At 48.8% G+C, this 13313-nt stretch overlaps 1 protein-coding gene across 2 annotated transcripts in view; it reads left to right on the forward strand.

The window, feature by feature from the left end:
• Positions 1-12861, forward strand: part of plekhg4 (pleckstrin homology domain containing, family G (with RhoGef domain) member 4) — a 53035-nt gene extending 40174 nt beyond the window's left edge. Inside the window, exons 14-24 of one of the 2 annotated variants that reach the window (XM_066713366.1) lie at positions 3990-4888; positions 7352-7601; positions 8563-8652; positions 8924-9148; positions 9379-9549; positions 9654-9834; positions 9946-10062; positions 10179-10427; positions 10712-10911; positions 11629-11688; positions 11855-12861. In XM_066713366.1, the coding sequence (XP_066569463.1) occupies positions 3990-4888; positions 7352-7601; positions 8563-8652; positions 8924-9148; positions 9379-9549; positions 9654-9834; positions 9946-10062; positions 10179-10427; positions 10712-10911; positions 11629-11667 (2421 nt within the window). In that variant the 3' untranslated portion in view covers positions 11668-11688; positions 11855-12861. The remainder of the gene's footprint in view (positions 1-3989; positions 4889-7351; positions 7602-8562; positions 8653-8923; positions 9149-9378; positions 9550-9653; positions 9835-9945; positions 10063-10178; positions 10428-10711; positions 10912-11628; positions 11689-11854) is intronic. The other variant, XM_066713367.1, reaches the window with a different exon arrangement.
• The last annotated feature ends 452 nt before the right edge of the window (positions 12862-13313 follow it).

Consider the following 13313-nt stretch of genomic DNA (forward strand, 5'->3'; position numbering starts at 1 on the left):
TGTAACCTTTTAGCTGCCATAAATAAAGCCCAAGTTAGAATTGTGTGAAAGACAAAAACAGGATAATACCACTTGATATATCTTTTTTTTTTTTCTTGGAAGGTCTTTGAGATTTGACAGCCAATATTAACTAATTAGTGTGAATTAAAACGCATGAATCCATAAGTACCAGTGGCACTGCTGTTCACTCTGCTGCTGGGATTCATTATCCCTGTCGATCTGTTATTTAAACACACGCAGGGTGGTACTGGCTGTTGGGGATCTGTGTGCTGTAATAGTCTGACAGGCATCTTAATGTCTGCTAATTTTCCTTACTGATCAGCAGTTTAATTGACAGTGATGGGTTTACCCTGTGTGTCTCGTTTTCTCTGTTCCCAGAGGACTTCTGCAATGAAATTACAGGCGAATGTAATTTACGCAGTCCCCCATTCATACCCACACACCCTGAAGGCTGACGCTGAGACAGAGACAGCTGTAGCTAGTGTCTGTAACTGTAGTGTGTCCTGGCTGCTGTGTATTTAGTCCAACAATGACTGATGTATGGGTCAGAGACAGGGACAGGTGCTGTGAAGGTGAATAAAATTGCCTACTGCAGCTTTAATTCTTTGGCATTTTAGCTTAAATGAATATGCTTCCATGTAGCATTGTCATGCATGGACTTCTACATAGCACAGCTTTGCTTTTGTAATGCAGAGATATGTGACACAATCCTGCAGCTGAATCAGATTGATACCTTCTGCCATTTCTATGATCTGCTCATCCGCTGCACAGATGGGACCTGGCATGACTCCAACAGTAAAAGGAACTTGAGTTTTTGGGGGGTTTTCCCTGGTCTTTTTTTCCCCCCACTGAGTGTCAAATTGAAGACAATGTTTTATTGAAGCTTTTCTAATTAGGGAATTCTCCATTAATTAACACTGACTGATCAAAGGCAGGAATGATGCATTCTGACACCTTGAAGATACAGCAGAGCAGGTCAGTGGGAATGGAGGCGATAGGAGTAGACGGTGTTTGGCCAGCTTCACTGCGGTTGATATGGGATTTGCTGCTGACTCTCTTCAGGGCTGTGAGACTGTAATCTGCAATCGGCCTAAGGATCCAGCCATGATTTCTAGGTTAGATTTAACCTTTTGACCACGTTCTTTTTTTAAGCAGTACATGTGGATCATGTAGAGGTTTCTCTTATCAGGTGGGTCGGCCTCCTCATGTGAGTGAAAGTAGAAGTGGGGATGGTAACGGTAGCAACCGATAGCTCCAATAAAATCAATGAACACTTCAGCGAGGAACAGCTTTTTATAATTTTATTTGGGAAACATCTGTTCTTCATTTTCACACTGTTAAAGCAACAGAAGTTGCAAAAAAGCCAAGTAAAAAAAAAAAGCTTTATCCTTGCAAATGCAAAGTGATCTGTTCTGCGACGGGTTGCATTATGTTTCTGACTACAGGCTGGAGGAGAAAGAAAGGAAACTTTAGTCTTATTTACAATGAGTTGGAGTGGGTGGGGGGGCAGGCATACGCTCGGGCCACTCGGCAGACGTCGTGCTCCGAGGCCGGCAGAGTCACTGCCTTTCTTACAGCAGCTGCTTGGCCTGTCAGTCCCGCTCCTGATTCCCTGCATATCTAATGAGATTATTAAAGCACACTCCTTTTAATCGCAGACCTCTGCAAACAAAAGCAGGCAGCGGGACCGAAGGCACAAGTCGACGCATCTGTCGCTGCTTACTCCCCGAGCACAGCACAACCTTTCTCAACACAGAGCAGGGAGACACTAACTATTATTAGCCATTAGTTCTGATATTATTAGTTCAAGCAGTCAATTTTTTTGTGATAGCCCCCTTCGTAAGCACTTCACAGAATAAAAGCACAATATAACAGATACGCAGTCACTCGTTGCACACAGTTAAGAGTGGCTAAGCAAACTACCCCCAGGAAGTCAGCTCTGTGTTGTGAGAAACGAAGAGCTTCTTTTCTCCAGTGCTGTGGCATTGTGGGAGAAATGGAGGCAGCAGTCTCTCTGTGTGGTCCCTGTGATCCTGGGACCTGCAGGCAGTGTACTTGTCTTTATACGGCAGCAAGGTGCCTAGTATCATGAGGACCCACTTCCCTCCACTCTCCTCATGCCTGCATAGTCCTGCTGTTTACTACCGTCTTTAAACATTTACAACTTGTGTTGCAATGTTTGATTTTATGGGAATCATTTAGTGCAATTCCTTTGTTGTTGACATAACTCAGATCACTGGGCCTCACCAAGATGCACTGGAGAAATGTGCCTCTGCAGGAAAGGATTAAGCTCTGGTTCCGGCCTTTACCTCTTGTGACTCAGGAATATTGAAGAATACATTACAGATTCACTGGAAAGGAGTGGTTTAATTATTCAAAGGTTAACCACTTACAAGGAGGAGCCTTTCATTGATCCAGATAATATTTTTGTTCAGGAAAGAGCCCTTGACATACATTTCTAGAAGTGTGTGCTGCAGCTCAGGGCCTAGCCACAGTGGGTCCGTGAACAAAGTCCCTACAGACCGGGCAAGCGGGCTCTGAGAATCTGCAGGCAGCGTCACATTTGGTGTGGCTACAGTGTCCCACGCTGTCCTCTATCAGGGTGCTTGTGAGCGGGGACAGCAGTTCACGTTGTGCTGTAAAGCAAAGACAACAGAGGGCCAACAGAATGCTGCTTCTGCAGGGCCTGCTTTAAGAAGAGAGCCTTTGTAAAGATGTAGAAATACGATGTTCAAATCTGTTTAGGAAGCTCCTGAAGTGTGTTAGAGACCAGCGTCATTAATTATTCTCTGGGTCTTTTTTCCTTGCGTCTTATTGTGGTTTCAGTTCTGTCAGCCGTTTGTAGTTCCTATTGTTCACAGGACGTGACCTATAGAAGGCATGGTTACTTCAGTAGCTTAGTGCGGCTCCTCTGAAACACTGGTATGTGGCATTGGTGTCACATCATCCTCCTAAGAAGGTCGTGTTTGGTATGTGGGGCCTGAGCGTCTCAGAATCATGTATTGAAGAGAAGAGAAATGTCACCTATCGGCTAAAAGAAAACAAAAAAATGTTTGTCAGCACAGAGCCTTTCTCTGGCTGAGGGCCCTCTCCCTGGTCAGTCTCAGGAATGCCTTAGAAGTCAGGGAATTAAACGGCTTTCTCAGGGAAGGGGAACTATGCTTTGATGTCTGTTAATCTATTCTTATGTTTTAGGAGGTTTAGGCTTTAAGATGCTGGATACTGTTTCAGGCAGTGAAAGGATCTGAAAATTATACAGTCTTGCACATGACCTTGTTCTGTTCACACTGCAGTCCATTCCCATAACTGGTCTGCACTCAACATGTCTGAAGTGAAGAATCATATCTGCCAGCGCTCTGGAAATGTAAGCAGCTCCTGGAGCCAACCTGTGGTAGAGAAAAGCTTGAAAGCAAATGACTCTAATTGCACTTATGTACCCATTATCAGCTTTTACATGATTAGAAAGGACCCATTTGGAAAGTCATTAGACTCCGTTAAGAAAACAAAAGGCATTGTGGAATTTAAATGTCAGAGCTGTTAGAGAGTCTGTGGCTGGATCCCAGTGTTACTTTTGTATGTCATTTGTATGTAAAATCCTCTGTGCTGAAAGTAACACCTCTGTCGATCTGCACTTTGAAGAGCCTTGTTCATCTCTCCTGATGAGTCTTTAACAAAGCACACAGCTTCTTCAGATAAGCGTTACCCTCCTCTCAGGAGCCCGTGGACCTCCCTGCCCATCCTCACGCACGCAGAGCAGAAGAATCAGCTTTCAGTCCGTGTGAAACTGGCCCCATAAAGAGCCCCTTGTTTGCCCCCTAATGCTCGTTAAACAGTCCTATTGTGACGAAGACGCTCTCTTGGCTGCGAGTGGTTGTGCCACACAGTGTCGTTTTCATGTGGTTTAAGGCAGTGATGGTGAATGTTTCCTTTCATTTCTTTTAAGCATGACTTGATCCGATTTTCTTCCCTTCTCCCTGTGTCTGTGGCAGGCGTACGAGTGGGCGCTAGAGGGCATGCGCCATCTGGCGTGCATCACCATGGAGGACTGCAGCATGCCAGAGAAGTGTGACACAGTCATCAAGTGTCTGCAGGGGTACAGCCGCCAGCACCCACCTATCCCCGAAGCCAGATTTCAGGAGATGAAGGAGCTGGCGGGGGAGCTAAAGAGCGACAAGGGGCTGAAGCAGTGGAAGTTTGCCTGGTCGAAGTGCCAGGAGACGCGGCAGATGTTTGAGAAGAAGCTGGAGGCGGCCCTGCGGACACGGCGCTCACTGCCTCTGGACGGGGGCCGGAGCAATGCAGAGGTAGGAGGCCGGCGGCTCTCTGAGGGTCCTGACCCCCGGGTGCAGCATGAGCGCAGCCAAAGCCTGTCCTTCTGCAGCAGGAGGGGCTTCTCTAGCCGGCCCAGAGACAGGCTGGCCACACACTCGGCCGGGAGCCCCTCCAGCCCTGTGGGCAGTGTATTGGATTGCCCCCTATCAGACTTTGTTCTGAAGCCCTCGGGTTCCAGCACGTGTGGTCTGGAGCAGAGGGGTCTGAGCCATCTCCCCCACACCCCCCCCAGCACCCAGCGGCTCACGCGCAGCACGTCCTCTGAGGAGCCGCCCCACTGCCCTGCGGGGCCACTGGACTCAGGCCGCCGGGTCCTGCGCAAGACACAGAGCTTCGATGTGGCGGGCAGTGAAGGCGCGTGCTATGGGCCCTGCCAGCGCACCTTGAGCGAGCCAATGCGCCGAGGCAACACTGGCGTCTTCATCAAGGGACTGGAGGTCAGCAGCACCGAGGTCAGTGAGGGTCACCAACCCCGCTCCCCAGGCCTGGGCTGGACGGCCAGGCAGGATTGCCACAGGAGCAGTACCCCCCCTGTGGAGGCCAGGACCAAGGGCAGGTGAGTGTGCAGGGGCTCTGAGGGCATTGGGGAAGAAATTACCGTTGGAATCGTCTAATAGAAAAGCCAGAACGAAAACAATAGTGTTGATTGTTTGAAGGGAGAGGACATTTTTGGAAAAGAAAAGTATTAAATACATTTCTAACCAAGACTTTCCTTTTACTTTTTAGTGGTTAACACAGCTTTCCCTTCAAATGCAGGCTCATCAGTATTCTAACAAGCCTTCATTGCCAACATACTTGGGGGATAAAGCTTCTAATAAAACGCCCTGACTCAAGCAAGTTGCCAAAAAACACAGAAATACTCGTCTCTTTCCAGTCCAGCTGGAAGGAAGATGCCATGAAAAACAACCTTATATGCTTTTCAGCACCAAATATCCAGACGGGTGAAACAAATATTCTGAGAAAAGTGGCTTTGTTAACCCTTGTCTTCACGGCCCTGAGCTCACCCCTTTGATATGGTGTTGCAGTGGGTTTCCCGCGGATGCTGCAGCAGCATCTGTGACAGGCGTGACGGTGTGTGAACGCACACCTCCCGCGGCCCGCTCCTCTGTGTGCAGACACGCGAGCCTGAGGAATGCGCCACGGCATACAGAGTTACACATGTGCCACTCTGTGTCGGCAGCAGAGCACTCAGTATTGACCGTGGGAATCAGATGTGTTTAGAAGAACGGTGTTTTGTTGACTGAGGGCAGGTGTTGTGCAGGAGACCCTCTGACCACCAGATGAGGGTGTTTGGCTCCTCTTGCTCTGTTCTGGGCAGAGAGGGGCAGCTCTGAGGAGCCGCGATTGTGCTTGCTATAGATCTGCAGTAGTGCAAGAGCTGACCCAGCACAGACACCATGACACTGATTCATCTGGGCTGCCCATGCTTTCACAGCCTGCTTCCACTTAAAAAGCCATACACGACTTCACTCCTCCTTCTGTTTCTTTTTTCTTCCATTCTGTGTTTTAATATTCAGCAAAAGTCTGCAGATAATTATGGTCAGCTTTTCAGTATTCCCATGACAGTATTTTGATCAGTGTGGAGAATACAGTGGTACATGCACACATATGGTATACATGTCACAGTATCAACAGTCAGACAAGTCAAGTTTGTTTTCAAAAAATGTTTTGTAGAAGCAAGAATTGATTAATTTGCAAAAATAGTATAAATAGGCCTTGTAAGCAGCAATGCTTTTTGATTTTGATTTTCTTGCGCTGAATTAATTAATTATGTAAAGATTAAACTAATCTCCAGAAACTGAAAGAAATGGGAGGCTCACTGCCTTCCAGAGAGGAAAGTTAAAATGCATCTCAAAGTTAAAACACAAGTATAGTTCAGAATGCTTCCCAGAGGGAAACGTCTCATTAACGAAGCTCTAAACACAGCAGGCGTGTCTCCCGGGCCCTGAGAGATTTCTGCCGCAGAGCGGGAAGCAGAGGCCATGTTTACACACAGCCTTAACAGACACTGCTGGCATGAATCTCTGTGCTGGGGCACAGCAGGTCAGCTTTGTCTTGGAAGAGTGTGGGCCGGGTCTTGCCCGGTCTGCCAACACCCAGACAGCACCCCACACTTCACCCACACCCTGTTCAGGGACAAGCACACTGGTGCTCCGCCCCCCTTCAGGAGAGACTGGCCCATAGCAAGTAAACAAAGCTTGGAGATCTGAATGTTGATCCTAAACACCCATTTTTCCAAAGGGAAGATATGGTGTGTGCGCCCTGTAAGTGTGCAGCTTTCTGAGGAGGGAGAAGGACTGAGATAAACACAGATGGACGAGGCATTGGGGGAATTAGCCAGCCAGCTGGAGCAGCCGGGATTAGTCTCGTCCTGTTCCCGCAGTACCGAGCTCTGAACTGCACTCACACCCTGCTGCCGTGCAGACAGCCTTCAGATCCCTCTCTCGCTGTTGGGCTGCCTGGATAAACAGGAGAAAAAGAAAAAAAAAAAACACATACACACGCAAAATCAATACAATGAAACACATTTAAGTCAGTATGTATATTATTATTTTTGTAGGTATTTTAAATTGACTTTGCTGTTCTTTTGCAGAAACTAGCAATATGCCTTCCCTTAGAGTGGCTCAGAGAATCTTTGAGAGCAGACCCTGTGTGTGTCCAGCAGTACTGGATTCTGAGTCACAAATTAGGGTTTCCTTGATTAATCTGCTCTCTCACAGTGATGTTACGTAAGAGAAAAGTCAATGCATGTGCAGTGTGTGATGCTGTCTGTGGGCTGCCAGGGGCCACAGGGCCAGGAGGCCAGGCTGATGGCCAGTGTGTGTGGAGTGCAGAGTATGTATGAATTCCTTGTTAATACAGCTGAGCTGTGAGCCAGGCTGCAGCAGGTCGGTCCTCAGCCGGGCCTTGCGCTGCTAACACCACTGCACTCTGAACATCGGAGAAGGAAGTAGCCTGATCAACCTCAGCATCAGTTTAAATTCTCTCTCTTTCTCCCTCTAACTTCCGTGTGCTTCAGTAAGCTGAGGCACATAGTGGATGAGATGGTGACCACAGAGCGCGAGTACGTACGCTCGCTGCGCTACATCATCGATCACTACTTCCCTGAGATGGAGCGTCCCGACCTGCCGCAGGACCTGCGGGGCAAGCGCAGTGTGATCTTTGGGAACCTGGAGAAGCTGGTGGATTTCCACAGCCAGTACTTCCTGAAGGAGCTGGAGAGCTGCTGCAACCACCCGCTGCGCGTCAGCCACTGCTTCCTCAGACACGTAAGCACAGCCACTCTGTGTGCCACAGCCCCTCTACACGTCTGGGGATGAGGCACAGATCCTGCTCAGATTTCTCAGACAGCCTTGTGTCGGTCTTTTCAGCTGGTACAGTCTAGCTAGACAGGTGTCTGTCTGTGGTGCCCAGCTTGAGCCCCCTCAGCCTGGCATTAGGGGCAGCAGCCTGGGTAGCAAAGGAGAGGGACGGGCAGCTAAGCAGTGGGGACACTCACAGCTTACTCGAGTTCCCCAGGACTGTCCTGTCAGCCTGTAGTCCGCTGTGCCAGGCTGTGCGGCGTTCTGCTGTAGGCTGCTCTGAAGGGAACAGCGGGAAGTTTGAGCCACAGTCTGTCTTGTCCTGCTGAAGACACACAAAACTGCGTCTCCTCGGCTGAACTGTTACTTTTTTAATATATTTAAAGTGCTGTATTTCCTTTAGAATTGTAAGACATCAGTCAACACGTGTGATCAATATTCCTGTTCAGGCAGGGAGGGGCCCTGAGGTATATTATCTGTGCTTCCAGCTCCCTCAGGGCTCTGCCGCTGATCTGCGGTTTCCCATCGCCAAGCACTGTGCTGTATAAAGCATACGAGATCAGCCTCTATAGGTGGTAAAGCCCCAGGCAAAATCCATTCCCGTGAAACTGCTATTATTATAGCATCTCTTTCTGCTGGCACTAAGTATATATATGTGCTGTTTAGTTATAGGTACCACGTGCAGTGTGTCATTAAACTAGACTGTAGTTGCTTTGGTTTTTGTTTGATGTTTTACGCCTTTAAATTGATGTGATTTCAAACTGCTGGCATGATTTGAAAATGGATGTTAATGTTTAGCTGTATCATTCTTAATTAATGCAAAATGGCTTCTATTCCATGATAGGATAAAGAGCACTGTCTAATGAAAACGTCTGTAATTATAATATGTATGAGAGTAAAATAGTTAATCTTCTTGTGTGAATTACAGCAAGACCAGTTTGGGATGTACGCTTTGTACAGTAAGAACAAACCCAAATCAGACGCTCTGCTGGCGAGCCATGGGAACACCTTCTTCAGGGTGAGTATTCAAACCAGCTGGGAAGCTCATATTGACTTGTTAATCATAAGAGCTTGCAGGCTCATTAGTAAAGGGATCTCCCATTAGGAGTATTTTAATGTATTTTGATTTCATTTGTTTCTGTAAAAGTAATGCAATATGAGGGGGATGGAAATACTGGACCAAGCTCCTCTCACGGTATCGCCTCTGTGAGTGACTAGTTAGCTCAGACAGACTCGGACCATTGGCAGTGCTGTGTCTTTTGTCTGATGCCCGGCTGTGCTCTGAGCAGAACAAGCAGCTGGAGCTGGAGGACAAGATGGATCTGGCGTCGTACCTGCTGAAGCCCATCCAGCGCATGAGCAAGTATGCCCTGCTGCTGAAGGACCTCATCAAGGAGGTGGGCGAGGCGCAGGAGCAGGAGCTGGCCTGCCTCCGGGCCGCCGCAGACATGGTCAAGTTCCAGCTGCGCCACGGCAACGACCTGCTTGCCATGGATGCCATCCGAGACTGTGACGTAAGTCCCACACCCGCCTCTGACACACTGACACACCAGGGCCGAGGGAGAGACTTATTTTTTTTAACTTGTGTTCCAGTACTATCGTGTTTGCACATCTGTCTGCACCATTAAAACTAAATGGTGAAAGGAAAGTCATGGCAGTGCTTGCTGGTGCTGTTTGTACCTGCAGAGTAATATGTCACTCTCCTGGTAGCATTTAAATCACTTTCTTCTATCCGTTTCACCAGGTAAACCTGAAGGAGCAAGGACAGCTGGTGCGGCAGGACGAGTTCACGATCTGGTACGGCAGGAAGAAGTGCCAGAGACACGTGTTCCTGTTCGAGGACCTCGTTCTGTTCAGCAAGCCCAAGAGAATCGAAGGTGGACTGGACGTCTACATTTACAAGCACTCTTTTAAAGTAAGACATTTAACGGACAGAGAAGTGTCCGGGTGTTGTTTTTCTGTGTAAACGCTGGGAGCGCAGCCGTGTGGTGCTGAGTGACGAGTGCCGTCTCCCTGCAGACTGCGGATGTGGGTCTGACGGAGAACTCGGGGGACAGCGGTCTGCGCTTCGAGATCTGGTTCAGACGGAGAACCTCCAAGAACCAGACGTACGTCCTCCAGGCCGGGAGCGCTGACGTGAAGCACGCCTGGACCGCCGACATCGCCAAGATCCTGTGGCAGCAGGCCACCCGAAATAAAGGTGCGGAGAGCTCACCGGCCCACCCGCTGCACCCCCGCTTACCTGCTTTTAAACGATGATCCTTTTAGCTTCATTCAAAACTGTGTTCATCCTAATCTGGTGGTGTTGCAGAAATACGAATGCAGGAGATGGTGTCCATGGGAGTTGGGAACAAGCCCTTCCTGGATATTAAGCCCAGCGATGCCGCCATCAACGACCGAGCCATCGACTACATCATGAAAGGCAGAGGTCTGTTATTTAATCCTCACAATGGGTCAGAAGACCTCCACTTACATGACTTTGCTTTACTTTGTCTCAGCTGTGGAGACTGCTGACGCTCCGGTGTGTGTTTGTGTGTCTCCCAGGAGCCAGGACCCGGGCGTCCATTGCGGTGTCCCTGTTCGACCACTCCAACCCCTTCAAGAGGACACCGCTCCCATCGTCCATCAGCAGCCCTCCCTCGGCGTGTGGGCCATCGTCATCCTCCCTGCTGGGGCCCCTGAATCTGCACATGTACAGCAGCCACGCCCTGCTGCCCGTGGATCGGCCTTTCCCCGGCCCCTGCATCGAGGAGGACGAGCTGGAGCACGACACCAGTAGCCAGCCCTCCATGAGTACGTGCCTGAATATACAGACAGACACAGATACACACGGACACGCACGGTCAGCAAGAATGCATCAAAACTAGAAAACAAATCAGTGTACAGACTGTGACTGCCATTGACAGAAACACTATTGAGCTAAATGTCTGAGGAATGGCAACTAATTATACTTGGATTGAGTGGTTGTGCTGGGCTGCATTTGTTCAGTGCTGACAGTGTAACTGTGCTGTGTTGAGTGCAGATGGAGAGAGTGGCTGTGCTGTGTTCAGTGCTGACTGTGCGTCTGTGTGTTTCAGCCACAGAAAGCTCGGAGTCGTCCTCTCACTGCATGTCAGGCAGCGGCTCGAGCGGCTCCGACAGCGGCTGTGTGTCCAGCATCCTGCCCGAGGGCCTGTCCGAGGAGCCGGGCTCCCCCTGCGAGCCGCCCTGCTTCTCCAGCCCCGCCTCCCCCGAGGACGACAAGCCCCGTTTCTCCAACAGCCAGTACATCTCAGCGGTGAGTGCCGAGGGTCGATACGGGCTGGGCCAGGCCCCCGGGGGCCCCGCTCACAGCACCGCAGGCCACCCATGTACTTGCTCTCCCACACGGGGCTGCTTTCATCAGGGTCTTGGAAATCATCCCTCGGGCAGAGAGTGGAGACAGAGCTGGACATGACTGTTAAACTGTAGGACCTCCAGTGGCTCAGAGCTCCCAGCTCCGGTGCTCACTGGCATGACTGGTTTTCTTGCAATTATTTAAACAAAATGTAATTCCCAGTGTCAGTAGTGTGAAGGGAGATTAGAGGGGCTGCACATGTAGGCAGGGCTCTTGACAAAGGGGCTGTATTTTCTTGTCATTCTGCCAATTCATGCTGTCAGTGGAAAGCAGTGCTGTTTAACTAATAACCCTGCTAGGCTCCATTGACTTCTGTTCTTTCACTTACAGCCGCTTCTAACCCAAGACACTCCTGCCAAAGAAAGTATTTTGTGATTATAGAGAGCAGTATCACAATTACACAGCTCTGGAATATCTGTCAGAGCTGATGAATGGAGATTCGCCTGCCCGTATTCATGGCTGTGTCTGGAAAGTCACGTTGGAGTCCTGATGATACTCTGCCCTGACATTGACGTGAAAACTCAATACACACTAGGGTTCTCACAAATCCTCCTCAATATGTAGCTTAACCTTCATTTAACACATTAATAACGGCTGCTTCTCTCCTTCCATCTGCAGAAAACAGGCCAAATCATAAGCCCCTCCACTATAGTGTGAGCTGCTATCCTGCTTTAATAAGTAAGTGAGGCAATGCTTTTTACTCATTGTAAGGCTTGTCCCTTCTAGCTCTGTATTAATCCTACAGTGGTGAAAACCATCTCATTAACGTGGGTGTGTGGCGTGCTGTTCATGCCCAGCAGTGTCTGTGATTCGTTAATAGTCTAACTGCTTGTTTCTGTTGTAGGTTTAGTATCTGGCTGCGAAGAGCAGACGGTGCTGCGTGTGGAGAGGAGGACGCGGCAGCACATCTCACCTCAAACGGACACTGAAATAGCTGGAAAATAGCACTGTTTAAAAGCCACTTTGAACTGTTTCATAGCTTTTATATGGTTCATAAAAGTGATTTAAAATATCTTTCTATTTATCTTTTTCAAAATGTAACTGATTGGAAGTAGTGTTCTTTACATTTTTGAAAACTGTACATAATTGTTGTAATAGTTTACAATGCAGTTATAAACTGCGCTTTATTGTTGACCACTTGGCTGCAGACTGCAATTGAAGGGCAGTGGTCCCCAGTGGACACAGGGCCCAGGCCGGCGGCATGCTGAATCAAACGCAGCTTTCCTGACAACTGTTGTTGTTTTAAGTTAAGTTACTTTAACATAATGACTGTTTGTGTTAAATTGACCCATGGTCAAAGGTTCTTTGTGTTACTGTTATTGTGTTATACTGTGGTTACACAGTAGAAACTCCCATTCATCACTTTCTAAGTGTTTAATACTAACCGCTCAGGCTGGACAGACCCGGTTCTGTCTTCAGAGCTGCAGAGGCCTATGAGGCCCAGTCTCCCCGAGCCCCACGCCACTCACGCACCAGTTCTGCTGAGCTCTGAGCTGCGTGGTGACCTGTCTGAAGAGGAAACAGCTAATGTTTATTTTTATTTCTTGTTGGTTGTTTTAAGAAAAACAGCATTAAAAAAAATACTAAAAATGTATAATTTGTAAATAGGAATATACTTTGCACCAGTGGTGCTCTGTGGTTTAGTGAATTGGAGATAAAGGGTTACAATATCTTTTTACATGTATTAATTAACCAGTGAAGCAGGGAATCACTAAAGTGCCATTCTTAACCTAAAATAAACTTAATTTCCATTATAGCTGGTGCATGAAGGTTTACTCAAGTGTCAGTTTTTCTTAATCATAACAAATGTTCAGAAGTATTTAATAAATAATGAATGCTTTGTATCCCAAATAGTGTTTTTATTGCATCTGAGCCGGGAGTGGAGGAATCCTGTTAGGGCTGTGTGCGCTCTGTGCTGTGTGCGCTGTGTGCGCTGTGTGCGCTGTGTGCGCTGTGTGCGCTGTGTGCGCTGTGTGCGCTGTGTGCGCTGTGTGCGCTGTGTGCGCTGTGTGCTGTGTGCGCTGTGTGCTGTGTGCGCTCTGTGCTGTGTGCGCTCTGTGTGTGCGCGCTGTGCTGTGCGCGCTGTGTGCTGTGTGCACTCTGTGCTGTGCGCGCTCTGTGAGCTCTGTGCTGTGTGCGCTGTTTGCGCTGTGCTCTGTGCTGTGTGCACTCTGTGCTCTGTGTGCTGTGTGCGCTGTGTGTGCGCGCTGCGCTCTGTGTGCTGTGTGCGCTCTGTGTGCGCGCGCTCTGTGCTGTGTGTGCGCTCTGTGTGCTCTGTGCTGTGTGTGCTGTGTGCGCGCGCT

This window comes from Amia ocellicauda, chromosome 9, assembly GCF_036373705.1.
Source record: "Amia ocellicauda isolate fAmiCal2 chromosome 9, fAmiCal2.hap1, whole genome shotgun sequence".
In the NCBI taxonomy this organism is placed as follows: Eukaryota; Metazoa; Chordata; class Actinopteri; order Amiiformes; family Amiidae; genus Amia; species Amia ocellicauda.